At 54.6% G+C, this 25,547-nt stretch overlaps 7 protein-coding genes and 1 non-coding gene across 8 annotated transcripts; 5 read left to right on the top strand and 3 right to left on the bottom strand.

The window, feature by feature from the left end:
- Nucleotides 1–2: 2 nt before the first annotated feature.
- On the top strand, nucleotides 3–908 carry B0I36DRAFT_241968 (uncharacterized protein; the record flags this gene model as incomplete). The annotated part of the gene is made up of 2 exons (XM_046149873.1): nucleotides 3–394; nucleotides 443–908. The coding sequence occupies 2 exons, from the start codon at nucleotides 3–5 to the stop codon at nucleotides 906–908; spliced, it is 858 nt and encodes a 285-aa protein (XP_046013380.1).
- A 579-nt stretch (nucleotides 909–1,487) lies between these two features.
- Nucleotides 1,488–3,112, bottom strand: B0I36DRAFT_125800 (uncharacterized protein). Its single transcript, XM_046148114.1, has 3 exons — nucleotides 1,885–3,112; nucleotides 1,764–1,808; nucleotides 1,488–1,696 (listed from the first exon to the last, which is right to left on the bottom strand). Exons 1-3 carry the CDS (start codon nucleotides 2,876–2,878, stop codon nucleotides 1,677–1,679), a joined length of 1,059 nt encoding a protein of 352 aa, XP_046013381.1. The 5' UTR covers nucleotides 2,879–3,112; the 3' UTR covers nucleotides 1,488–1,676.
- Nucleotides 3,113–3,652: 540 nt separating this feature from the next.
- Nucleotides 3,653–5,166, top strand: B0I36DRAFT_243465 (major facilitator superfamily domain-containing protein; the record flags this gene model as incomplete). The annotated part of the gene is made up of 4 exons (XM_046149987.1): nucleotides 3,653–3,750; nucleotides 3,810–4,157; nucleotides 4,209–4,352; nucleotides 4,413–5,166. The coding sequence occupies 4 exons, from the start codon at nucleotides 3,653–3,655 to the stop codon at nucleotides 5,164–5,166; spliced, it is 1,344 nt and encodes a 447-aa protein (XP_046013382.1).
- Nucleotides 5,167–6,304: 1,138 nt separating this feature from the next.
- Nucleotides 6,305–7,846, bottom strand: B0I36DRAFT_384419 (phytanoyl-dioxygenase family protein). Its single transcript, XM_046161000.1, has 4 exons — nucleotides 7,540–7,846; nucleotides 7,351–7,441; nucleotides 6,799–7,249; nucleotides 6,305–6,724 (listed from the first exon to the last, which is right to left on the bottom strand). Exons 1-4 carry the CDS (start codon nucleotides 7,778–7,780, stop codon nucleotides 6,542–6,544), a joined length of 966 nt encoding a protein of 321 aa, XP_046013383.1. The 5' UTR covers nucleotides 7,781–7,846; the 3' UTR covers nucleotides 6,305–6,541.
- A 1,535-nt stretch (nucleotides 7,847–9,381) lies between these two features.
- On the top strand, nucleotides 9,382–10,179 carry B0I36DRAFT_349740 (uncharacterized protein; the record flags this gene model as incomplete). Its single annotated transcript, XM_046156824.1, has 4 exons — nucleotides 9,382–9,755; nucleotides 9,779–9,846; nucleotides 9,951–10,066; nucleotides 10,168–10,179. 4 exons carry the CDS (start codon nucleotides 9,382–9,384, stop codon nucleotides 10,177–10,179), a joined length of 570 nt encoding a protein of 189 aa, XP_046013384.1.
- A 912-nt stretch (nucleotides 10,180–11,091) lies between these two features.
- On the top strand, nucleotides 11,092–18,048 carry B0I36DRAFT_242617 (pectin lyase fold/virulence factor; the record flags this gene model as incomplete). The annotated part of the gene is made up of 3 exons (XM_046149921.1): nucleotides 11,092–12,341; nucleotides 12,393–16,040; nucleotides 16,095–18,048. The coding sequence occupies 3 exons, from the start codon at nucleotides 11,092–11,094 to the stop codon at nucleotides 18,046–18,048; spliced, it is 6,852 nt and encodes a 2,283-aa protein (XP_046013385.1).
- A 498-nt stretch (nucleotides 18,049–18,546) lies between these two features.
- Nucleotides 18,547–19,096, top strand: B0I36DRAFT_363360 (Mss4-like protein; the record flags this gene model as incomplete). Its single annotated transcript, XM_046158790.1, has 2 exons — nucleotides 18,547–18,612; nucleotides 18,698–19,096. The coding sequence occupies 2 exons, from the start codon at nucleotides 18,547–18,549 to the stop codon at nucleotides 19,094–19,096; spliced, it is 465 nt and encodes a 154-aa protein (XP_046013386.1).
- A 1,022-nt stretch (nucleotides 19,097–20,118) lies between these two features.
- B0I36DRAFT_t85 lies at nucleotides 20,119–20,193 on the bottom strand. The gene has a single exon. It is a non-coding gene; the product is annotated as a tRNA-OTHER (tRNA).
- Nucleotides 20,194–25,547: the final 5,354 nt, after the last annotated feature.

Here is a 25,547-nt window from a genome sequence, read left to right on the forward strand (position 1 = left end):
ATATGGCCCATTTCGTCAAGACTCACAAACAACCATACGATGGTTTGACTAAGGCAGTGTCTGGTAGACCCCTAGTTGGGAAGTCGGCTCTCATCACTGGGGCTGGGCGCGGCGTAGGCGAGCACATAACAAAGGGAATCGCATCTGCGGGAGCAGCCAAAATTGCCATTCTCGGTCGAGACAAAGTACGCATCGAAGCTGCCCGAGACCGGTTCGCCGCTCGATATCCAGAAACAAAATTTGTGGCGTTCGCTGCCGACGTGACGGATGAAAATGCGGTTGCAGCAATCTTCGATGCTTTCGGCGCTCCCGATATCGTGATCAACAATGCTGGCCAGTTTCCAGACGATGGCCCATTCATTCAGCAAGATCTCAAGCCTTGGTGGGCTGGCTGGTAAGTCTTTCTCCTTGTTACATCTGCCCTTGTACTAATGTTATCTAGGGAGACCAATGTCCTTGGCCCTGCAGTGGTCACTCAGAAGTTCTTGCAGACAAAAGCCGTGCCGAAAGGTGCCGTACTTCTGACCGTCTCCAGCATGGCAGCGCATATGCGTTTCCCTCTGACTGGCTGGGCTGGATACAATAGTAGCAAGCTGGCGCAGGTTCGATTGTTTGAGAATATCCGCATCGAGCATCCTGACATTCGCTTTGTTAATGTCCATCCTGGAAACGTCGATTCCGATGGCTTTACTCGTTCAGGAGCATCTGCGCCTCCGGATGGAATGACAAATGGAGAGCTGGCTGGAGACTTCTTTGCCTGGCTTGCAACTGATGATGCAGCCTTCCTGAATGGACGCTTCGTCTGGGCTGAGTGGGATATTGAGGAGTTGAAAGGACGTAGAAAGGACATCGAGGACGGCGATCTTCTCTTGACAACTATCGATGGATTTTCCAAGGGCTTCTTCTAGTGCTGGTTCGCGGGTCTTGCATTACGGCAAGGACAGCGAAGGAAAATGACCTAAAATATTGAATTACAGCTGTACTCTCGAATTCCTACATATCAATCTCGCTTTCCCCTATAAAGCTGGGACCACTTTATGGAGCTAGAAGTAGTAATGAAAGCTATATCTGAAGCTTGTTAAGCAGCCCGACGTACTTGGAAAGGGAGTTTATTTTCCCGTACTCCTCCCATTCTAGGTAAGGCTGCCCTACCCCTTAACCTTGTAGGAGAAAGCAGGGTAGAATCCCAGGTGATATAGAAGTTATAGGTAGGATATTAGTCGTTAGGAGCAGTGTATCCTCTCCCTTTCATATATATATCATAAAGGAGGATTAGTTAGAGGGCAGTCCATGGAAATGAATATATGTTATTAGTTCTATATCTCTAAGCGCTGTGAGGCGCTTCTATACTGCCTCTTTCCTAGACCCATAAGTAATATCGCGTAGGCAAGCGATTTCGGATAGGATAACACCTATATGCTTGGGACCTAGTAGAGTGAGAATATTCGTGACATGTTAACTAATTCACGTTCTTTCTAATAAAAGTTGTGGTTCATTATATTTTTATTCATTAATAACGGATGCGTTAATGGCTTCTTCTATTGCTCCGCGCTGAAAGCTTGGCCCTTGTCCTAAACAAACCGATATCCCAGCTAAGTGTCGGAATAGTATCTGCACTCGTATACGTTGCCTCGTCGGGGCTGAGTGCGTTTTTGGGGGATTTGAGATACCCTTCGTCATCGAGAAGTTACGCTGTCTGCGAGAACTTAGGCCTGGCTGAAGAAGTGTATTGAAGTCAAATACTTCGAGCATATCTGGAGTACCATGAAATTCTTGAAAAGGCGCTGACGAGTGAGTGTGGCGAACATCTTTGGAACAACACTGTTAGTAATCCTATTATAGAGTAGTAACTGTAAAAGCAAGGAGAAGAATGATTTGACGTACAAGTAGAAGAGACTTGAGCTATTGAGGCATCAGGCGTCGTTGTTAGAGACCCTGGATACGCAAATGCTAGCTCAATAATCTCAGAATCAATATGACGTGCGCCCCTTTCTTTCAAATATTCATCGACATCTTTGACAGTGGAGAAAAGTTCATATGCAGCTTGGGAGCCGAGGAACCCATAACCGAAGTTTCTCTGAGAGTCTTCGACTGCTGCCAGATCTACCCCGGGATTGAGCAAATCGCCGTTGGCTTTGGCAATAGAAGGTTTATCCACCCTGTTTCTTTCCATCAGTAGATAGCTCTCTCCAATCCCAGGGCCAAGAAACCATCGTAGATTGAACTGGAGCTCATGTTTGTCGTGGTACAAAAGGGCAAACCTGAACATGCGATCGGACAGGGTTGTGCTCTCCTCTGTTGCGCCAACAAGGGCCCAGTATGCATTCTCAAGAGTGCTGATGAGTAGGCGAAACGCGAAGGAGGTGCGGTCGAGTGACGAGGGATCATTTGAAGATTGGTGGCCGCCTAGAAGTCGCGGAAGTCGGGCGAACCAACCGTTGCCAAAGGGATTTTGAATTGTGGAAGCACCGTCATGCTCTGCAGCAATGTCTTTGTCGCTGGGATACTGATTCGAAGATATAGTATCGGGATGTAGACCTGGATCAGTCTCGGCAGGTGAAGCAGTCAACTGCCCGACGCAGACTTGGGCAGAAAAGTGCAAATCTTGGTGAGGTTCGAGCAGTGAGTCTCGCTCTGGTGAAGATGGTCCACCCATCGGTTCGTGGTCGTTGCTTTCTCGAGATAAGACCAAGACTTGAGTAGTGGTTGCTGCAAGTTTACCCAGTATGCCTAAATCCTCCTTGTATACCTCGGAACCGATGATATAATCTGCTAGCTCGAAAAAGGCGTTGCCTATTCGGTCAACCATGGCTTCAAGGCTACGAAGACGTTTCTCACGAGCTTTATCGGTCTCCTCCTTTCGAGCTCTGAAGGTCATTTGAGCCTGGCGCAGTTGCGATCTTCGACGCTTCCTAGTGTTAGTCTTGATAGAACTGAAATGCCCGAGTAAAGACGTACTTCTTCATCAGGCTTGTGAGGAGCCGCGGGCTTCCGAGGGCGGCCTCGTCGCTTTGTGACTTGGTTGCGGTCCATGGATTTGGTAGCTTCGGTGAACCTCTCCGCTAATGTTGATTGTATATGCTACTATATAATTGCGCAGTCGGGATGAATGTACCGGGGAATTAGGCTACTAATTAGCTCTCTATTGAAATTCCAGTCTATTATATTTAAGAGCAGGCTTCGAGGAATCGCAGCATCCGATCAGAGTTACGTAATCACCATGCTTAGAAATCAAGGTGCCACACGAATCACCGTTCACCAAGCCCTAGCTCATGGGAACTGGCGAGATTATAAAATCACTCCGATCTCCCAATTACCCCTTGTCTATGAATAGCACTCTAGCTTCCTAGCGCGTAATCGTCTCCGACGACCGTGCTTAATAACAATCATGAAATGACTGCTTTCCTAGAACATTCGTGTAGGGTATTTCATTCGATCTCATAAAGACTTGCTGTTCCTGCCTCGGCCATCATTCATCAGCTAGTCATTTAATTCCATCATGCTCGAAAACTCTCATCAAATGGCCGAGACAAGTACATCCTCCATCGCTGGTGCTGAGAGGTCAAATGGAGAAAACAAGCATCCGGTTCCTGTGGCGTTCTCCCGCCAGATCTTCATTTCGGCAGCTATTATTTTATGCCAATTTGTTCAAATGATTCCATATGGAGCCGGCATCAATTCTGCTTTGGCAATCGGAGAGCAACTTGGCGTTACCCCGGGCGAATCTGCATGGATTGTTGCAGCGTATCCGTGAGTGCTCTACGTCTCTTGAGAATAACCGTTGAACAAAGCACTAAACCCTATGATAGCTTGACCCAAGGTACCTTTGTTCTCATGGGCGGGCGGATCGGAGCAGTCTACGGCCACAGGAATGTAGTCGCGGCTGCTGGGATCTGGTGGGTCGTTTGGACTTTGATCTCTGGGTTCATGACGGACGTTATATCGCTCAGTATCATGAGAGCGCTCAGCGGCATAGGTGGCGCGTTCATTGTTCCGAATGCTATAGCGCTCCTTACAATCACGTTCCCCCCCGGCCGCATGAGAAACATTTCCGTTGGGCTTTTTGGTGCAATGGCGCCGATAGGAGCCGCTGGCGGGAGTGTCTTCCCAGGCTTCTTCGTGCAGCTTCTCCCTTGGAAATGGCTTTTCTTCTTCCTGTAAGACAGTACATTAGTTCTCACTTGGAATACTCTGCTAATACTATCCAGGGCAATACTCGGATCTGCTATATTTACACTATTTGTCTTGGTAGTTCCAAAGGAACCCGAGAGAATGGATCCGAATGGGAAAATAGACTTTATCGGAGCTTACCTAGGAGTTGCCGGCCTGATACTCTTCAACTTTGTATGGAAGTGAGTCGCACCTCGTTCCCATTATCTTGAAGACTCACCCACTAAAAGGCAGGAAAATAGTCAAGCACCTAATGTCGGTTGGGATGAACCGTACGAGTATGCACTCTTGATCCTGTCAATATTGCATATCGTTGCGTTTGCTCTGTGGGAATCAACATTTGCCAAGGATCCCATCCTTCCGCTCAATATTTGGAAAGCGCCATCATTCGCTTGGATGATTCTGTCTACTTTCTTTACGTGTATGGCTGTTGGCATCCTGATCTGGTATGCCAGCCTATGGAATCTTCAAATTCGGCATTATTCCTTGTTCCTAAACGCTGCGGGCTTTGCTACGCTGGCAGTTTGCGGAGCAATCGCAGCCATTCTCTCTGCTGTTGCGATCCGGCATCTAGCAGCTCAGTATATCATGGCGATTGGTTCGCTTGCATCTGCCACGGCATTGGTCCTTGTTTGCACGATGCCGGAACAGCAAACATACTGGGCTCAAATGTTTCCGGCTCTTATAATAATCGCACTTGGGCCCGATTTCCTCTTTACCGCATCGCAAATCATCGCCAGCAACACTGTCAAACGAAGCCAACAAGGGATGGCTGGGTCCGTTATTGGAACCGTGCTGTCATACGGCTTAAGTACAGGTTTAGGGTTTGCCGGCACAGTGGAGGCATACACAAATTCCCATGGTAGGGATCCCGTCCAAGGTTATCGCAACGCTCTATACCTCGGCATCGGAATGGCAGTTTGCGCCGCAGCGATGGCGCTTACATTTGTGCGAATCCCAAAGGATCGCAGAGAGGGTTGGGATGAAGATGCTTGAGAGGAGCGGCCGTGTTAATACACCGCAGGGCTAAAGTGGTGGGACATCCTTACTACCACATAGTAAGGATGGCTTACGATGGTGACACTTCTATAGATTAGACATACAATTGTGAGGTGAGAGTGCCACCCCGACTGACAGGTCGCGGGACCGGGCCAAGGACAAGGGCAGGTTATGCACGCGGGAGGTCAAGAGGATTTTAAGGAGGCATACTAAGTTAATTGATATTTAGACTATAGACCTACATATAATGATCCAATCAACAGGTTACACGGTCGCACTAAAGACAAGGGCTGGTCATACACGCAGGGCGCAGCCTCTCCTTGTGCGCTGACCTGCTCTACGAATGCCCCTCTGACGATCTGTTAGTATTCCCGATAGCTATGAGCAGCCTTGACGCTCAGCTGGGTGTCATTGCAGTTACTTTCAATCGCCCTGTCAAGGACCAAGCAGATGCTGAGCTGGCTCTCAATGTTTTCATTAGTTGGGATGGGCCCGCTTCATATTTGCCTTTGTGCTGGTAAGGCATGGGTATCAGTGAGCGGGAGGGCAATGTTCGTTAAGGGCAACCCATCTCGCGACTAGTACTGTACTCGTACCACCAAAGGAGGCTGTACTATCGTGAGGAGCCAATGCAAATCAAGGTATCTAGCATACATGTCGTGGAATATGACACAGTCAGAGGGAAGGCGATAATAATACTGCAAGCTGCCTCGATCATGCTGTGTATGCTAAAGCTGCTCAACGATCAATGGAGGCCTCTAATGCAAGACACCAGCCCACGCAGCCTTGTGGCTGCTGCCACATCAGCTCCTGTGAGTACATGTACGTAGCATGTCGCTGAGAACCAGAGGCTATGGCTCCTACTCTGTTCCCATGAACTCGGGCTGTTCGGGTCCCCCGTGGTGCATGCTAAATCATGCACAGCCTCCACAGCTGAAGAACGGCCGAGACGAGCATGAGCTGCAGCCTATTCCTAGCAACAAGCGACTGGTGCGTGTGACGTTTGCCCTCCGATTTAAGAAGGCGGTAGAATAAGGCGGCCAGAGCATCATAACTTGACGTGATCCTGGAGTAGGCCGCGCGGCAAAAGTTTCACATATATATCAGACCGTCACAGGACAGGATGTGCGACGGCTTGGCTTCAACCGTTCATTTGATCGTCCCAACAGAGACAGATCTCTCACCAATTCCTAGTCCCAATTCGCAGCCACACTCTGTGCTCAAGCCAATAGTCTTCTACCTTTTCAAATACCAGACAGCAGCAATAGCTGCTCTGCTGAAGAACTCTACAACTTCCAACACTGAGCTACCAGCTCAGAAACATAACGAGCAAGGCATTGGGTTGGCCTATCCAACCTGCCCCCTGTCCGTCTTATTTACCCTCTAAGTACGCAGGTTTAGTGTAGAAATTCACATCCTCTGTAACCTTCACCAAGTCTGCGTCCGAATACCACTGTGCCCGGACCTCGACATCAGGCCGACTGTTTTCTTGGAAGAACTTCTCCTGGGAGGAAGGGAGATGGACCTTAAGGTAGTAGTTTGGGTGGTGCGGGCTCTGCGTGTGCACGCAGTTAGTCAAACGATCCAGCAAACAGTTTCAATGGAGGGGAGTAGGGGACTCGGACGCACCATGTATCCCAGAGCCAGCATGACCCGGTGCGCATTGCTGTGGTTGGGCATGCCGGCGTGCCACAGCCTAAGGTCACGGATCATCACGTCTCCCCTGCCGCACGCTGGCTGAATCGGTGGGCGAATCTTGCGGCGCTGATCCTTGGCCTCTTCTTTGATCGGCGGGATGATGCCGCCCACTTCAGCCAGCCCAGGGTACGATGCGAGGTCCTCCTCGGTTTCTGCGACTTTCTGCTCCGCCTGCGTTGTGTGGGCGTGGGAGCCAAGCCAGAACTCTGTGGAACCGTTCTCAATACTAAAGTCGCAAAGCGGAATGTTGGCGATGAAATAGTAGGGGTATAGCGGGTGATCAAAGACGGAGTCCTTGTGCGCCGGTTGTCGCTTGCCGCCGGTGTTAGCAAGGGCGTTATTGGCAGTCATCCAGTTCCAGATGGGACGATGGCCAAGGTAGCTATTGCGTGCGATCTCATGTTAGGCCTGAAGCAGCACGAGGCGAGTGGAACTTTTTGCGAGCGAGGGAGAGAGAGAGTGTGTGAATGAGGCGCGACTCACGCATTGGCAGTCTGCAGCACGAAGGGATTGAAATAGACATCCTTGCTCAAGAGCTCAGGCTCCATGACCGGCGGCCGCTGTAAGATATTTGCTACGCTTCGCACTTAGCGTAATGATGCCAAGCGTGTAGGATATGCGAGACCCTGTTCCTCGGTTTGCCTTTCTATTTCAGTGAGGCTGGGGCCTTACATTTGATGCCGTGATTGTACCCTTGGCTCGGGTCGCAGATCCTGCGGTCGGCGTCGTCGCACATCCATCTGTTCAATTTATCGACGGTATCGACAGGGATGACATTCTTCAGGACAACCAAACCGTCCTGATTGAGAGCGCCGAGGACCTTGGCTTGGGTCTCGAGGCTGTACCTGCCCTCGAGCCGCTCCTCGTCCGATAGGAGAATAGACTGGACGTTATCCGCAGAGCCGATCGACATAACTGCTGCGCTGAAGAAGCTGGTGGTAGTCGAAGGTAGTTGTTTGCAATACGTGCATTTGGGATTGGAGGGAAAAGGTTCCTGTTAGGCTCCCGACGCTGATTATACTAGATTAGAGCGTGTTCTTAAACGCTCATAGTCTCACATGCCCCCCCGCCCCCCCCCCCAAAAAGGTCCTTTCTTATCTTAATCCTTGTCTAATTATGTGCTCTGAGATAGGCAACATTCCGTTTCTTAGCCTATCTATTTAGCAACCCCACTAAGCTATCGATATACCCCGTGTTTCCCCTCAGATGAGAACGCGTGGCCTGTCCGCGATAGGCAAGTAAAGTAAAGCTTATTTAACGAACCGTACTAACCATACCTAGCGCAACGAGAATGCGGTAATCTATCTATAATGGGTAAGTCAAGTCAAGATTATTCTACAAATCGTATTCCTGGGAGACCGCTACCGTACTCATTCTACCTATATTTGTATTACAGCGCCCTCTACCTAGCTCTACGGGATGCTTTTCAATGGGCTGGCCGGACTGGATCCGATCAAGGCAGGTCGAATTTATGTTCTCGATACATTGATCCTTCAGTAGTGGATCTGGTCTTCAAACATTTATACTACTGTAATGCTATCCAAGAATACTGTATAGTCCTTCCAATGCTTAGGTCTGGGAGACGAGAAAATGAGTTAAAGGACTACTGCCCTAGGCGTGGATATTTCAACGCCGAAATGACTCAGACCTAGCAAGGCCATGAGCAACTTCCCTGGAAGTGCCTATGGGCATGCATGGACTCTGAATTTGCACCATTCGACACATCTTGAGCGTGTCTGTACCATTCATCATACCATGAGGAGCAGGAAGCGAACTCCCTATTGGTGAAAGCGCCGGGAGGAAACATTGGCCGTGGTTCTGGGCTAAACGGTAGAGCACCGAGCTGAGAACCTACATGAAAATGGACATGGACGGCCTTTTGTCGTAGCGACTCCTCTAACGGCAGGCACGGTTAAGTCTAGAGCATTCCCTACAACCCGCGCACATGGACCGAATATTATAAAAGCCCTAGTATCTTCAAGTTCTTGGTAGCAAGCTCACGTCGAAGCGCTGGCGCATCAAATCTGATTGAGGAATTATCACAGGAGCCACTACTTATCATTGACCTCCAATGTCTGATCCACTCTATTCAATTAATGAGAAACCATATTAAAATAGATCGTTATGGACGGCAACCTTGTCTCAATCGAAAACCAGCAGCCTGATGCGTCAGGCCCCGCTGATATTCTCATTAGGACAACCGGCGAGCCCTGAACAAAACCCAGAGGACTAAACTTGCCAGCCCTGGCATGGCTATTTAGGAGTTTGTTGGTCAGGATGGCCAGCAGAAATATCTCTGCGGCTTCAAAGACAATTCTTTTGAAGAAATTCGCGCTCTGAAATACATCACTACGCAAGTATCTACTCGCCCGCGTTTTATTATTCCAGATGTGCTACAAACGCCGGCGCCCAGCAACTTCATTTCTCTATTTCACGCAAACGCGAATGAAAAGCGCGCGGTTCTTGAGCTCGTCGAGGTCGACATCTTGCTGCCTCCACCATGACATTGGGACTATGTCCTCGGAGCTGCTGGGGAAGATAGCAGAGATTGCTCAGACCGACCAGTCTGCAATCAGCATCTCGGAAGGTCCTGGATCTACTAGTATGGTTCGCGCCACGGCTGGAGCTGACACTCTGGGTAAGGTCCCCGAACTAGACGAACGCAGAGTGATGCAAAATGCTCTGGAGAGAGTCCTCCGCGATAATGTCGCCCGGCGGGTTAGGGGCTTCGAAGAGGTCCAGACTACGCCTGCGACTCATGCCGAGGCGGAGCGCGTGGACGAGAAGCTACAGGGGCTTGTCCGAGAAAATCTCCGAGCGCCTACGCCGCGAGCGGGCAGACCATCTGCGTTTGTGACACTGGTTTCGACATGGACAGCACCACAGATGTACATCACGCATTCCAAAATAGGGTCAAAGGGCTCTACTTCTGGGGAAGAGCCAGCAGTTTTGACACGAACGACCCAAACGGGCACGCACGTGAGCGGGTCTGACCTCGGATGTGGGCAACACACCCGTCGGAGGGCACCTTTCGCGGCACGGCAACAGTGGCCACGCTTCAGGTACAGTCCATGTTTGTCAAGTTCGACTGGGCGATGCCTTCGGTCCTCGGGGACACTCACACGACCTAAGTAAGCTCTTCCAGCACGCCTACGACGAAGTCGCCCAAAAGAAAAATCACCCCATAAACCCCAATGTGGTAAGCGGCCTCCCAGGCCCTGCTCAGTTCCACTCGAGCACTGCCCCGTACGATACCTGGGATGTGGTGAGACTTGCGATATATGACCCGTATTTGAATAGAGGGAAAACTAAGGGATTCCTTTTATCCCCGACCAGGCTTGCGGTAGTCTGTCCGAAGTTGCAAGAATAAGTAAAAGCTAGAATACACGCAATCAGGATATCCATCAAGAACGAGCGGCTTCTCGGCCCGGTCGTCAAGTCACCGAACTCGAGCTCCAGGCTCGTTATCACTGCCAGCCTCGGTTAGGTCCACCGTTGGCAGCAGAATGGGCGGCGCCAGGCAGGGGTAGCCCGGAGCGCGCGCCTCGCTTTTCGGACCACCAACTGTATGTGGCTTCCAGCTCGGACAATCAACGCCAGTCCCGGCAGAGGCGTAATTAACCCACGAGTCAGCGACCACACCAGCTGGCCAGGCGCGCGCGGCTACCCCTTGTCCAAAACCGGAGGCGTCCAGACTATTGAATTTAGCGGCCGTTGAATTGTGGGCATCGTTCCACGATCCAGCTATGCCTTCTAGACTCTAGTTAATTAGTCCCCTGAGAAATTTGACCAGGCACAATGCCGTGCCACGCCGCACGCCCACGTGGTGCTGCACAGATGACAGATCAGGGCTCTGCGCCAAGACGGTTCACACAGAAACCTGCGAGGCCAGGCCCATACCCCTGCCTGCATCCAGGAAATAGAGGGTCTCCGGCATTCAGCTCAGAGTTGACTAGCGGTAGACTCGCGCGATTCCGGCCAGACCTCGAAGCGCCACACATGCAGGCCAGGCGGACTGCCGATGTCAGAATTGCAGCTGGGATATCGCGTTCAGCGGACATGTGCCGGACAGGCCGGATGAGAGGGCCTTAATGCCGCTATATACCCCGTACTTCATCCTCCCAGCTGGCCCCCGTGACGTCTTGGCTCTCTTGCCTTGTCTTGGTCGTTGCTACTGGGTTGACGGTCACCTCATCTTTTGTGATGGCTCGCTTCGCAAACACGATGCCTAAACTCGCCTCCTTGTTGTTGCTCGGCCTTTGCGGATGGAGTGCCGCCCAAGAAGGTGGGACGACCGATTCTGTTGTTACCCATTCTTACGCTCGCTTGCCCTGCGGTGCTCGTTCTCTCGAGAGCTCTTCTGCGTTGCCGTCACCGACTTCTGTCTTGTCACCTCCTACATCTATCTCGGACACTCTCTCGCCGGCTTCTGATACCAGCACGGCTAGCATTAGCTCGACTTTGTCTGCTAACACGGACTTAGCCGTCACTGTTGCTTCCGATGGAAGCGGCCAATACACCAACATTAACTCGGCCATCTCGTTCGCCCAGGCCAACAAGATTGCCACGGTCACTGTCAAAGCCGGCACATACACCGAGACCATCGCGATTCTGGCCACAGCCACCGTCACCGTTGTTGGCGAAACCGCAGCCACTGGCAGCAGCTACTCTGACAACCTCGTCACCATCAGCAACGGCGGTGGCACTGTAGCGCCAGTCACCTTTAGCACAAGCGTATCAAATGGAGTTTCTTGGAGGAACCTCATCTTCGTCAACTCTAACGCCGCTTCGGCGGCTGGCTTGTTCTTCCTCAGGGGCTCCCGAAATGCCTTTTATTCCTGCCAGTTCATCGCCGCCGGCCCAATGGGCTTCACGGGTAGTTATGCCTCGGGCGTGATCGCCAACTCCTATATCGAGGTCGCTGACAAGGCCCTTGCTTCTTACGCCAGCCTGTACGTGTACGGCACAGTCATCACCGCCACCAACAACAATGCCCTGCTGGTGTATAACAAAGGCGCGGTCGATTCGACCGGCAAGCAGTACAACTCCACGGTCGTCTTTGACACGTGCCAGATTGCCCAAAAGACGGGCAAGACCAACACCAACGTATACCTGGCGGCCGCCAACGGCGTCGGCTCGGCGGTCGTGTATCGCGACACTGCTATAGCCGGCTTCGTCGCCAGTACCGGTGTCTATGTCGATGCCACAACGCAGAACGCCCTGAACACCTATATCGAGTCTGGCACCTTTGGTGCCGGAAGCTATCCGAACAAAGTTGCGGCTCGCAGCCCATATATCTCATGGGTCACTGAGATCTCCCGCCTTGTTCCTTACGACATTTCCGTCTTCTTCACCACAGCGTTCCCGGCCGTCGCCGTGCATGATGTTGACTGGATTGATGCGTCTGTCTTGGCCTTGATCAAGAGAAGCTCGAGTAGCCCGGCCTCCTCCTCCGCGTCTTCCTCTACGACAGCGTCTTCGGAGACGACCATCTCAAGCACCGTTAACCCTTCTGCCACTGGCAGCTCCTTTGCCACCACCAGCCTGTCGACGGACGTTAGTGCCACGAGCACGAGCTCCAGTATTTCCGAGACGAGCAGTGGCCTTACTGCGTCTTCTAGCCTGTCTTCGGCGAGCGAGTCGGTAACATCGAGCTCTGCCACAACTTCCGCCACCGTGGTAGCATGTGTGCCATCATCGATGCCATCTACGGCCCTCGTTGTTGGACCGGCAGGCTCCTCGTGCGCCACTCACAACAGCATCGCTGCGGCAGTGGCTGCTCTCCCCGCCGACGCGACGACCCAGTACATCTACATTCTGGCTGGTACATACAATGAAAATGTCTCTCTTGTCCGCACAGGAGCCACCATTGTGCGGGGCGAGACCGACAGTGCGCTCACCTCATCGTCCAACAAGGTTACCATACGCAATGCCGCGGCTGTCCTTTCCAGCGCAGGCGGATCGAGCGGCACCGCCACGTTCTCCGCCAATAAGTACGAGGCCAAGCTGGTGTCGTTCTACAACATCAACTTTGAGAACAGCTACCCCGCCCAAGCCAACTACATCGCCGTTGCTGTTCTTTCTAAAGGTACAAAAGTGGGGTTCTATGGCTGCAACGTCAAGTCCTCCCAAGGCTCCCTCTATCTCGACTACGGCAACGTCTTCTTCACCGGCGGTCGTATCGAAGGGACCACTGACTTTATCTGGGGTATCGGCGCGGCATATTTCCAGAACTCCGTCATCGTTTCCTCGGGCACAACCACTGGTCAGACAATTGCCGCTCAGAGGTTCCAGAGTTCGTATGGAGGCTCGCAGATAGTCTTTGACGGATGCGCCGTGGTCCCGGCAGACAAGACCGTCCCCCAGGCCAGCGTCTATCTTGGCAGGGACTACAGCACCAACGCCCAGGTGGCCTACATCAACTCCTACCTCGACGGCCACATCCAGGCGGCTGGCTGGAACGTGGCCAATGCGGCCACCTTCACAGGCACTTTTGCCGAGGCAAACAACACCGGACCCGGTGCCATCAACACCGGACGCATCTCAGCAGTTCAGTTGCTGTCTGACACTTCGGCCTACACCGCCAAGAAGGTTCTTGCCGACGACAGCTGGCTAGACTCTTCTGCCATTGCTCCTCAGCAGGCCTGGCCTGATTCGGTCTATGCCGTGGCCTCGACGACCACGGTTGCAACCTCAGTGACCGCCACAGCTGCTACCAGCTCATCCGCTTCTGCTGCCGCCACATTTACCGTGGCCCCGACTCCGGCAAGCGGCGAATTTGGCACCGTCTCCTCTGCTGTTGCTGCTCTTCCCGCCGACGGCCAGGCGTACACCATTTACATCAAAGCTGGAACCTACGAGGAGCAGGTCAGCATCACGCGGCGCGGAAAGGTTACGCTCCGTGGCGAGACTACATTCGAGAACGACTTCACTGGCAACAAGGTCCTCATCAACTTCAGTCGGGGTGTCTCTACCAGCCTCGGCCAAAACGAGCAGACTCCTGTCATGAACTGGAAGAACGCCAATGGTGACGGCCTGGCCTTGTACAACATCAACTTCACAAACACGTACCCCCAACAGTCGAACACTGCCGCGCTTGCTGGAGACTTCTTTGGCACCAACATGGCTGCGTACGGCTGTGCCTTTGACGGATTCCAAGACACCCTTCTTGTGAACCAGGGTGTGCAGGTTTTCAGCAACTCGTACATCAAGGGAAGTGTTGACTTCATTTGGGGCTACAGCAAGGCCTACTTCCATCAGTGCTACGTGGCGTCCAACACCCCGAACGCCTACATCTCGGCCCAGAACAGGCCCAATGCTGCGTGGGCTGGTGGATTTGTATTTGACAAATCCGTCATCACGTACACATCCAGCTTTGGGTCCAGTTTCGGAAACACCTTTTTGGGCCGTCCATGGTCCCAGTATGCTATCACAGTCTACATGAACTCCTTCCTCGACAAGCACATCTCCCCTGCTGGTTGGAGTGTCTGGCAGACAAGTAACCCCCAGACCGCGAACGTCCTATTTGGCGAGTATAACAATATTGGCCCTGGCAATTGGACCGGCTTTCGGGCATCATTCGCTACTCAGCTCACTGAGGCCCAAGCCGCGCAGTACTCTCTTGAGAACTTCATTGGAAGCACCAGCTGGATCGACGCCGAGGCATTTGCATACACTCCCAGCTACAGCCTCACCGGGCCTCCCAATACCCCGGACACGAGCACCCCTGCTAACCCAGTCCTAACCCATCCCACGAGCGGCACTGAGCCTCCCTCCGGCGCGGTGCTCGTTGCTGCCGATGGCAGCATTTCCGGCGCCTTCACGAGTCTCACTGCAGCGCTCGCGAGCTTGCCCTACGATGCCAGCAATCAGGTTATCTTCATGTATCCCGGAACCTACAACGAGCAGGTGCCTGCCATTAGCCGTCCAGGCCCGGTCATGATCATTGGATACACCAGCGACGAGCCTGGCAAGAGCTTCAACGGCAACCAGGTCACCATCACCCAAGCCCGGGGCCTTTCAGTCAGCCCCCCGCCACCTGGGCATTCCAACGCCGAGACAGCAACTATCGCTACAGCCAGCTCCAATATCTCCTGGTACAACATCAACATGGTCAACTCGGACAACCTGGATGGCTCCATCGCCAACTATGTCACTCTTGCGGCCAGCATCTATGGAGACAAGATCGGCTTCTACGGCTGTTCCTTTGTTGGATGGCAGGACACCCTCCTCACTGGCGCCACGAATGGCATGCAATACTATGAGAGCTGCTATATTGACGGCGCCATCGACTTCATCTGGGGTTATTCCAAGGCATACTTCAAGGGTTGCACTATTGCTGCGAAGCGAGCCAAGTCCGCCATTACGGCTCACAACCGCGCCAGCCTGTCCGCCACCGGGGGTTACATCTTCGACCAATGCCTCTTCACCGAAGCCCCAACCGCTACTGTTGACCTCAAGGGGCTCGTCTACCTTGGCTGCCCCTATTCCCAGTACGCTCTTGTTGTAGTGAAGAACAGTTACCTCAGCGATGTCATCCAGCCAGCTGGCTGGAAGGTCTGGTCCACGACGGACCCTCGTACCGACCACATTACCTTCGCCGAGTACAACAACACCGGTCCAGGCAACTGGGAGAACAACGTCGGTGCGCGCGAGGCTTTCCAGTACAGTACTCTTCTGACAAGTGACCAATACACCTTGAGCAGCGTCATGTCGAGCACTGACTGGATCGACTTGACCTACTGGGATCAGATCCAGACACCTCAACCAGCGGTTGTCATCCCAGCACCCCCAGCCGTCTACGATGGCACTAAGCCTCCAGCCGGTGCTTTCATCGTGTCAAAGACTCCGATCGATGGCCAGACAACATACGACACCATCCAGGCTGCGCTCAATGCCCTCCCTGCTTCTAGCAAGATCACGGCAACGGTGTTCATCTACCCCGGTACCTACAACGAGCAGCTCATTCTCAGCAAGTCTGGCACTACCATTCTCCTCGGCTACAGTTCTGCTTCGGTTGACTACTCCAAGAACGAGGTTACCATCAGCTTCAACAAGGGCATTGACACGCAGGCCGACGCACCAAACTCCGATTCGGCAACTGTCTACGCCACTGGCAACTACGTTCAGGCGGTTAACATCAACTTTGTCAACAACTTCGGCACTACCTCCAAGTAAGTGAGCAAAATCCATCTTGCGAAAACCATAGCTGACCCCCCTTTCCCAAGCTTTGCCTCGCTCGGCTTTGGTGTCAAGAGCAGCAAGTATGCTTCCCTCTACGGCTGTCAGGTCTACGGAAACCAAGACAGCTTGCTCATCAACGGCTTTCTGTTTGCCTCCAACTCATACGTCGAGGGCAACATCGACATGATCTGGGGCTCTGGTGCCGCCTACTTCCTCAACAGCACTATTGCTCCCAACCGTGACGGAGTTGCGCTTACCGCCAGCAAGCGCAGCACTAACACCACCGCTGCGGGTTTCGTTTTTGACCAGTGCACCATCACACCTGCCCAGGGCGCCAAGTACTCGTCCGTCTCTCTGGGCAGGCCTTGGAATCCGTTGGCTCGAGTGGCTTTCATCGACAGCTATCTCGACTCGTGCATCGAGCCTAATGGCTGGGATTACTGGACGAAAACCGACCCTCGTACAGATGGCGTCTTGTTTGGCGAGTTCGCAAAGGATGGGCCTGGATCCGGCCTGTCTTCGAGGGCAGCTTTCGCTACCCAGCTCACTGCTGATGCCGCAGCCCAATTTCAGCTCGCAAGCTTCTTTGCCACAACGTCGTGGATCAACATGACTCTGGTTTCCGCTGTACCGTTCAACGCTAGCGGTGTGGCTGTGCCTCCCATCATTTCGAGTTCGAGCAGCATCCCTGCTACGACCACGACAGTGTTTACCACTCAGGTATCTACATTCAAGGAGACTTTGCTCACCTCTATTGAAGCACTGGAAACTACGACAACAGTCAAGACCACGCTCACGATCAATGTCGCGACGACTATCACTCCACCTGTTGTCACCAGGACAAGCGTAGTCAAGACAACCACGACCCAACTCGCCACTGTCCAGAAACCGGACGTAACGGTCACCCAGAAAACCACCACAACCGTCAATATTGGCACCACAGTCACGCCCGCACCTGTACTAACGACCTCTACCTCCGTGGCAACCTCGACCCACACGGAGATCATCACCAAGGAAGCTAAGGCTATGACGGTCAAATCAACTTCCACAACCACTCTCTGGACTACCAGCACGCCCAAGATTGCAACCGCTACTCAGGTCATCCGTACGACGCAGTCTTTCACCAGGACAATCACGCCAAAGCCTGTACCGGTCCGCACAACCGAGACTCAAGTTATTGGCGATGGCAGCGCGACCACTACTACAGCCAAAGCGCTTACGACCACTACTACAGTCCTTTTTACAACGACTCGAGTTACCAAGCTGACGACTACTCTGAAGTGCATTCCGACAAACGGCCCGGCCAAGAGGTCTCTTGAAAAGATGAACATCCGTGACATGGACATCGCAGCCGAATATCTCGTGGCTCGTGCCGTCGGCGATACGACAATTACTGTTACTGTCATTTCAACCTACAGCACCTACGTGAAGACGTCGACAGTCACGCTCCCCGGCAGCACAGTCACTACGCAGCTTCTTACAACCAAGACGGAAGGAAAACCTACCACTCTCAAGCCGTCAACCGAAATAGAGACTTCCGTCAGCGTGCAGACTCGAGCCTCGACAGTTACACTCGATGGTGAAACCTCCACCACAACCGCCACTGCAGTGGTCTCGAGTGGTAAGACAAGCACACTGAAGCCAAGCACAGTCACTGTTGTAGTCCAGGACACGACAACTGTCGTCGCGCGATCTACTACGACGCTGCCAGCTAGTACCCTGAGTGTGGTCGAGATACAGACACGCGAAGCTACGAGCGTGCTGCCCCAGCAGACCGGTACTATGACTCGGCAGGAAGTCTCTTCTACGACGGAAACTGTAGTCCTCCCAGCTTTGACAGTGACCGTCTTTACAACAGTACGCTCTACTATTCAGCCGTCTGCAACTATCACCAACCGCGCAACGGTTACAAAGACGAGCACATCTCGGGTTACTGTTATAACTACTAGCTGGGCGACGAAGACAAGTAAGGGTGCCCAGCTATGCCCGACGGCCTAAGGGAAGAGGCCTGGCGTAACGGTCGAGTTTAGATTATTTAAGCGTTACCGTATGTAAAAATAGGGTTGTAAGGAAGGACACGCCTGTGAAAAATGAGGTACTGCGCGACGGGGGTCCACATATGCAGTATGTGTGACGACCCTACCAACATGTCGCAGGATCGGGCTAGGGATAAGGGTAAGAGCTTACCTATGCGTGGCTAGTCGATCTGCCTATGGGCTATTAGTATGACTCGAGCTTACATTAGTAAAGTGGCGTCAACTACTATCGGCCATGTCAAAGTCCAATGCGATTATGGTTCATGTGGCGTAGCTGACAAGAGTAGAGAGGGGTTCAGCGAATCAGAGTCGGGACCATTGTCGCAACGTTTATTATAAAGTTGGAAGTCAGCGGCACGAGCTTTCGGAGCTCCCTCAAGAGATATCTGCCCCGCTCAAATACCCTCCCTGTCACAAAACATCTCTGAAACAGTCAATCGACGTAGCCCCATCGCACACAATGGCCACAGGGAGTTGCGTTTGTGGCAAGGCCACCTACACTCTGAAGGGTCAGCCACTTGCACGGGTAAGAACCTCTACCTATCCTCGCGCAACTCCTGGCCAGGCAGCATTGACAGAGACTTCACAACCTTGGCATAATACCTAACTAGAGTGCTCAGGCTATCTGCCACTGCCACGACTGCCGCCGTCTCACGGGTTCTGCATTCACATACAGCCTGCAAGTCCGCAAGGAGGACTTCGCTCTCTTTGACAACAGCGGCAGCACCGACAGCGCAACTCCATTGCTGAGAGAGACAAAGTTCACCCACATCTCCGGCGTGACGATGAAGTTCTCAGCCTGCGGCGACTGCGGGACGAGGCTGTACAAGCAGGTCGAGTCACCAGAGCACGAGCCGTTCCTACTAGTGCAAGCGGGCACTATCATCGACCGAGGAGGGGATAAGGATGGGCAGGGTGTACAGGTGAAGCCTGATATGGAGCTATGGACGAAGCATCGCGCGTCCTGGATCCCAGCGATCGACGGGGTTGTGCAGAAGCAGGAATTCTGAGCGCGAGATCCGTCGCCTCAGCAAGGAATGCGTGAGAAACTGGATGAATGGAGCGTGTGTGCTTTTGGTAATTGACGCAATCCTATACCCTATAGGTGGTAACCATAACCCTAGCTAACCTAGTGCCTAACCATTATTGCCGGCGGAACTTGACTGGCGCAGTCAAGTTCCCGGTGGGGAGCTGGGGCCATGCAGGGGTGGCACGGGCCGGCGCAGTCAAGTTCCCTGACCATCATTCCCGGCCGGGTTGGCCTCACTTTCGGCGATTCCTGGTGGGACAGGGGGCCGGGGGCACGGGCCATTGAGCCCATTCCGGTACCCCAACTAACCCCAGATTGAGTTCATTCCGGCCAGCGAAAAATGGGCTAACCCACAGCTAACCCAACCCCAAGCCCAACCCCAACTAGCAGGGGTCCGAACCTGTGGGGCCCAGTCGCGCCCTCATATGCGTACATGCACAGGCCGCACGACGACGAGGGAGGCGCGTCAGACTGCCAGAGCAAGCAGGCAGGCAGGAGGCGCGCGCAAAAGAGAGAGGCAGAGAGAGGAGGGCCAAAAAAATGCCACGCCTAGGAGTCGAACCTAGCTCTTCAACTGTGACTAGCTCGAGCGTCCGGGTCGGATGGCTCCACAAGCTCAGGTCAGGGACCCTTATTCCTGCGGCCGACGTGGGAATGGAGAGCTATATAGCAGTGACGTCATGACCGCTAGACCAGCGAGGCTCTCTGGCTGTTTGTTGAATAGTCAGTCGCTTATTTGGATATATAAGGCTCAGGCAGGCAGGCAGGTCGGCAGGCAGGTCGGCAGGCTGGTCGGCAGGCAGGCCGGCAGGCAGGTCAGCAGGTAGTACGGCGGCAGCGGTAGCAGGTCGGCGGAGTAGTGGCAGTTCGTCGGAGCCGGTAGCAGGTCGGCAGGTAGTTAACATAGCGAAAATACCTCCGAAGCGGAGGAAGGGGTGCCGGCAAAAAGAGCTACCCACTTGAGAATCTCTACGAGACGAAGAGATTCTCAAGTAGGCGCAGTAATCCGGCCCGGAGTTGAACCAGGGATTCCGCTTAGCAATTGCTAGCGACGTCTTACCGCTTGACCACCGGGCCTGTTTGTTCTTAAGAGACTGGCTGCTTATTTGGATATATAGGGTCTGGCCGTGGCAGGCTGGCAGAGGTCGGCAGGTAGGTCGGCGGCGGCGGCGGTAGCAGTTCGGCGGCGGTAGTAGTTCGGCAGAGGTATAGTAGTTTAGCGGCGGTAGTAGTTCGGCGGCGGAGGTAGGTCATTCCCGGCCCGGAAGGGTACGGGCTATTAAGTTCATTCCGGTACCCTGAGTTCATTCCGGCCAGCGTAAATGTGCTAACCCCTAGCTAACCCAACCCTAACTAGTAGGGGTCCGAACCTTAACCCCCCCAGCTCAGCTACGCGTGTACGGCTAGGCACTGCTGCGAAAAGGGGGACAAGGTAAGTAATAGGTAATAAAAAGGAGATAAGCGCGTACGCGTAACAGCGCGAGCCCGGGGAGTCTAAAGGGGAGAGGGGACGCGCGTAAGAGGAGATAGAGGGAGGAGGAGAATGAAACGGACGCGCGCGCGCATTTCGATTGAACTATAATACTAGCTTAGGGTCTCTTCCCAAGAATATACGCAAGAGTCGAAGATCAGAAGTAGTACCGAGAAGAGAATCGCATACGACAGGTAGTACTCCACGATGGACCGCAGCAGCCAGGGAGGCGACTACGAGAGCGATTACGGCAGCGCCGCGCAGCAGCGGCAGCAGCAGCAGCAGGAGGACGCGAGAGCTACAGCAACGACCGAGCCAGCAGTAACACCAGAGCTCTATCTATATCGGGCAAGCCGCGTACTAGTCTGCACACTATGTAGGGCAGGAATCGCAGCGGCCGTAGGTGGTGTAGTTACCCACTACCGACAGAGGCACCAGCTTAAGGGCGGCCAGCTACGGGCAGTCAAATCGGCGGCAGCGGGGCCGGACAGCGGCGGCGGAGGTCAAGTCTGGGAGGCCCACATGGCGGCGTACGAGGCTAAAGCGGCCGCCGAAGAGGCGGAGCGGGGCCGGATTATCGACTACGAGGCCGGCGTCGACTATGAGTCGCCGTGGGTGAGCCAGATGGGCTGGGCGGCGCATCTGGCCGGCAAGGATATGGCGGAACTACGGCGCGCCGCCGAGCCAGGTCTATCGACGAAGGAGCTAGCTAAACTAAGCTGGTCCGTCCGGAAAGAGAGGGAGGCTTCGGAGGCGACGCTCGTACGGCTGGGCCAGAGCTTCAACCGGGTAATCGAGCGGTGTAGCCGGCGGATCGGCCAGGTACCCGTGGAGACGCTCTGCTGGCTAGCAAGCCGCGACCCGAACCGGCCGTCGCCGCGGCCGTTCCGCGTTAAGCAGGAGGCGCATACGATGGAGAAGTACCGGAGCTACTGGCGGCGCTATCTCTGCTACTGCGTCCGGGTCTTCCGGCTCGGCCGTACGGAGGCGAGGAGGAAGCACCAGGTCCAGTTTACCGACCAGCAGTGGGCCGCTCTCGAGGCTATTATAGAGGCTCTCGATAGTACGGAGGAGGAGAGCTCCCGGGTAGGGGGCGGCGGCGAGGAGGAGGAGAATCGCGAGGGCGGCGGCGACGACGGATATCTAGACGAGGCCGTCTTCACGTTCTGTGTTCTGTCGCTTACGCAGCGGGTACTAGTACAACCGTACGTAAACCCGCTACTACACTTCACTACCGTACTCGCGATCGACCCCGTCCGAGCACGATTTCGGCCGCCGGCCGAGTTTACAACACTACTAGCGGGTCTAGCGTGGTGTAGCCGCGTACTACTACTAGAGTACTTCTTCGAGCACGTCCCGATCCAGGAAGAGGATAGTACTACGGACTCCGGCGAAGGGGAGGACGAAGAGCGTAGCCAGCTCCAGGCTAGGGATATCGACGTATTTATGGACGGCTATCGGCAGTGGATCGCAGACGGCTCGTACAGCCCGTTCAGTACGCTAACCCGGTTCTTAACGATCGGAAAGGGCTACCGCCAGAAGGAAGGGGGGCAGCACGGATTATCTGGGAGGACGGGAAGCAGGCGCTCCGGCTACACGGCTTCCGGATCGAGGTCCAGAACTTCCGGCGGATGGCCCAGGGGCTCGTCTCAACAGCCGAATCGGCGCTCGACGGGCTTCTGTACGGCCAGTCGGCGGTACTACTAGGACGGATCGAGCTTAGCAAAATCAACGACAGCGTAATGTACGAAGGGGGTGGGAAATCGTTCATCTCAAACCCGCAGAACAGCTGGCTTCAAGCCGGGCCCCGCGTCGTTGCCGAGCTCGTTTCGGAGAGGCTCTGGTCGTCCCAGCGGCAGCAGTACCACCGGGAGCGGTCGCAGAAGTGGCTAAACCAGATCGGAACGCTAAAGAGCCAGCTACTCGTACTAACGCACGTCTGGGGAGGCCAGCCAGGCCGAGGGCCCGAGATCACGAGCGTGCGGTATCTAGATACGAAGCAGCTAAGCCGGAGCGTCTATATCTTCGACGGGCAGGTAATGCTCGTAACGGACCGAGATAAGGCCAAGTCGATCCGGGGCTACGGCCGAAAGGTCGCACGCTTTCTCCCGGAACGGGTCGGGCAGCTACTTGTCGTCTATCTCGTCTGGCTAGTCCCGTTCGAGGAGATGCTTCTCGATGCGACGCGGGCTCGAAAACCGTCGGAATCGCTGCGGCACTGGCTATGGAAGGACGGCCGGAAAGGCCGCTGGGGAACGGACGTGCTTACGAAGGAGCTTAGGGCAGCTACGGCGGGCTATCTCGGCGTCGAGCTAGGTACTTCGACGTACCGCCATCTCGCGATCGAGCTAGGCCGTACGATTCAGGGGCTTATCGTACAGCAGAAGGAGCTCGAGGTCGGCGCGGCCGATGACGGATACGGGCCCGAGGATGAGGAATTCGACGAGGCTACTGGCGAGCTACGACCGAGGGACCGGACGGAGGTAATCTGGGATCTGCAGGCGACACACAGCAGTGCCATGGCACGATCGCACTACGCGATCAACATCCAGTTCCCAGGGCAGCTACAGCCGCAGATGATCGCCAACTACCGCGAGATCAGCCGGCTCTGGCACCAGTATCTGAGCTGGGATAGCCAGGGTAAGGGCAAGTCGCCGGACCAGGCGCAGAAGCGGACGAGGAAGCGGAAGCGAGAGTCTACGGAGGCCGAACTCCCAGGTAGGGAGGAGACGATAGAGTCGAGCCCAGAGCCGGCGAAGCAGAGGAAGACGCTCCCAGAAGCCGTCGGGGAGGTCCGGCGCCGGGTCCAGCACGGGCTCGAATCGATTATTGGGGCCGGTGCGCGCTGGAGGACGGCAGAACAGGAGCAGGCCATGGTCCGGATCATACAGATGCGAGGCGGCTCCGTACTCATCGTCGTACTACCGACGGGCGGCGGCAAGAGTCTACTATTTATGGTCCCGGCGGTACGAGGGTTAAACGGCGGCGTTAGTATCGTCGTCGTTCCGTTCGTAGCGCTGATCGACGATCTCGTCGCGCGGGCACGCTCGTTCGGGATCGACTGCGTACGCTGGAGGTCGGCTGAGGAGGAGGGCCGGGAAGCTAACTCGCTCGTGCGCGTGGCTAGTCTAGTCGTAGTCAGCGCCGACCAGGCAAGCAACCACGAGTTCTGCAACTACGCAGACACGCTACGGAGCCGGAGGCTACTACGGCGGATCTTCATCGACGAGTGCCACACGATTATCATGGACGTCGGCTACCGGAAGAGGCTCGTGGAGCTGAAGGGGCTGTACCGGTACGACTGTCCGGTAATCTTGCTTACAGCTACGCTCCCGGTGAAGCTAGAGGGCTGGTTCCGGCAGCAGATGATTGCGGAAGACGCCGAGATTATACGGGCACGGACAACGAAGAAGAACATCCGGTACGCCGTTACTACGGTCCCAAGTAGGGCCGGACTAGGAAGAGGCCGGAAGGTTGGAAACGCGGTGCAGGAGGAGGTCGTACGACTGGTCGAGGAGAGGAAGAGCTCCGGGTCGCTTAACGGCGATAGGAAGGGGGTAGTGTACTGCCGGTCGAAGAAGGATAGCCAGAAGCTGGCGGAGCGGATCGGGTGCGGGTATTACCACAGCGGGATGGAGACCCAGGCGCGAGAGGAGGTACTCGAGGCATGGGTGAACGGCAGCAGCGCGTCCCGGTGGATCACGGCAACGACAGGTCTCGGAACAGGCGTAGATATTCCCGGAATCAGCGTGATTCTACACGCAGAAGAGCCGTACGGGCTAGTGGACTACATTCAGCAGACGGGCCGCGGCGGCCGCAGGGACGGGGAGGTGGTCGAGGCGGTTATCGTGCTTGCAGACGAGGCAGGGCCAGGGCAGCAGAAGAGGCGGCAGGAGGTTGAAGGCCGAGAGACGGACGTGGAGAGGACGAACCGGCTGGCGATCGAGCAGTTCGTCAGGGGCGGAGAGTGCCGGCGAGCGGTGCTGGGCAGGTTCATGGATGGGGTAGAAGGGGAGGACTGTGATACGATCGGGCCGGTACGGTGCGACTGGTGTAAGGGCGGAGCGGCCAGTGACGAGGAGACGGCAGACGACAGTACGGCGGAGGAGGAGGAATCGGAAGATGAAGAATCCGGAGAGGAGGAACTAGACGTATCAAACCGGTTCCAGGAGCGCCAGATACAGCAGCAGCAAAGGAAAGAGCTGCTCCGGAACTGGCTAGAAGCGGTCGAAGGAGAGAGCCAATGTGCTGTGTGCTACGTACAGTGGCGGATAGTAGGGTCACCGGCATCAAGCAGGAGGTCGTACGGGCACGGGCTACATAGGTGTCGTGTGATCAGGAAGGCGGACTACATCGAGTGGCGAACAGGGCTCCAGTTTGTCGAAGGAAGCTGCTGCTGGCGCTGCGGGCTGGGGCTCGACTGGTGCGAAAAGCTGGGCCGTACGGAGGGCTCGGAGTCGCAGTCAGAGGGAGAGGAGATAGACTGCTTAGGTCTAGGCACTATTCGCAGACGTTTGTATTAAAGACGGGGCCACTTGCCCACACAAACTGGTGCAGCGGGTCCGTGCATTTGACCACTGTCGAGCTGACTAGGGCCGGGTCGTTGATTGGCCCAAAATAACCCCAGACCCACCGGCACTACCCCAACCCGAATCAACCCCAGGTCAATTCACAGGGTTAGCAGCCCCATGAGATGTCCAGCTGAAGCGACAGCTCAGTTTCGCAGGGAAGACGCGACACGAGAAGCCAAAAAGGAAATGATGGGCTTGATCAGGGGCGCGACGCGACAACATAGTATATAGATGATTAGAACTGTAGATAGTCAGAGCTGTAGATAATCGAGTAATGAACAACTTCAAGAACCAACAACTTCAAGAACGTCAAACATGGCCAAACAACTGTACGAGCGCGACGACGTGGTGACAATTGACGTGGATACGCAGGTACTGCTATGTCGATT

The sequence above is a fragment of the Microdochium trichocladiopsis genome (assembly GCF_020744255.1).
Source record: "Microdochium trichocladiopsis strain MPI-CAGE-CH-0230 chromosome Unknown B0I36scaffold_5, whole genome shotgun sequence".
NCBI classification, from domain to species: domain Eukaryota; kingdom Fungi; phylum Ascomycota; class Sordariomycetes; order Xylariales; family Microdochiaceae; genus Microdochium; species Microdochium trichocladiopsis.

Bases quoted from the DNA above. Each gene is read 5' to 3' on its own strand.
- B0I36DRAFT_125800 (XM_046148114.1), bottom strand. From the start codon at position 2,878: ATGACCTTCAGAGCTCGAAAGGAGGAGACCGATAAAGCTCGTGAGAAA. The intron at 1,809-1,884 runs GTACGTCAAATC...GTTGTTCCAAAG, and splicing joins AGCTCAAGTCTCTTCTACTT to ATGTTCGCCACACTCACTCG. The intron at 1,697-1,763 runs GTACTCCAGATA...AAGTTCTCGCAG, and splicing joins GCCTTTTCAAGAATTTCATG to ACAGCGTAACTTCTCGATGA.
- B0I36DRAFT_384419 (XM_046161000.1), bottom strand. From the start codon at position 7,780: ATGTCGATCGGCTCTGCGGATAACGTCCAGTCTATTCTCCTATCGGAC. The intron at 7,442-7,539 runs GTAAGGCCCCAG...TGCGAAGCGTAG, and splicing joins GTACAATCACGGCATCAAAT to CAAATATCTTACAGCGGCCG. The intron at 6,725-6,798 runs GTGCGTCCGAGT...GTGCACACGCAG, and splicing joins TGCTGGCTCTGGGATACATG to AGCCCGCACCACCCAAACTA.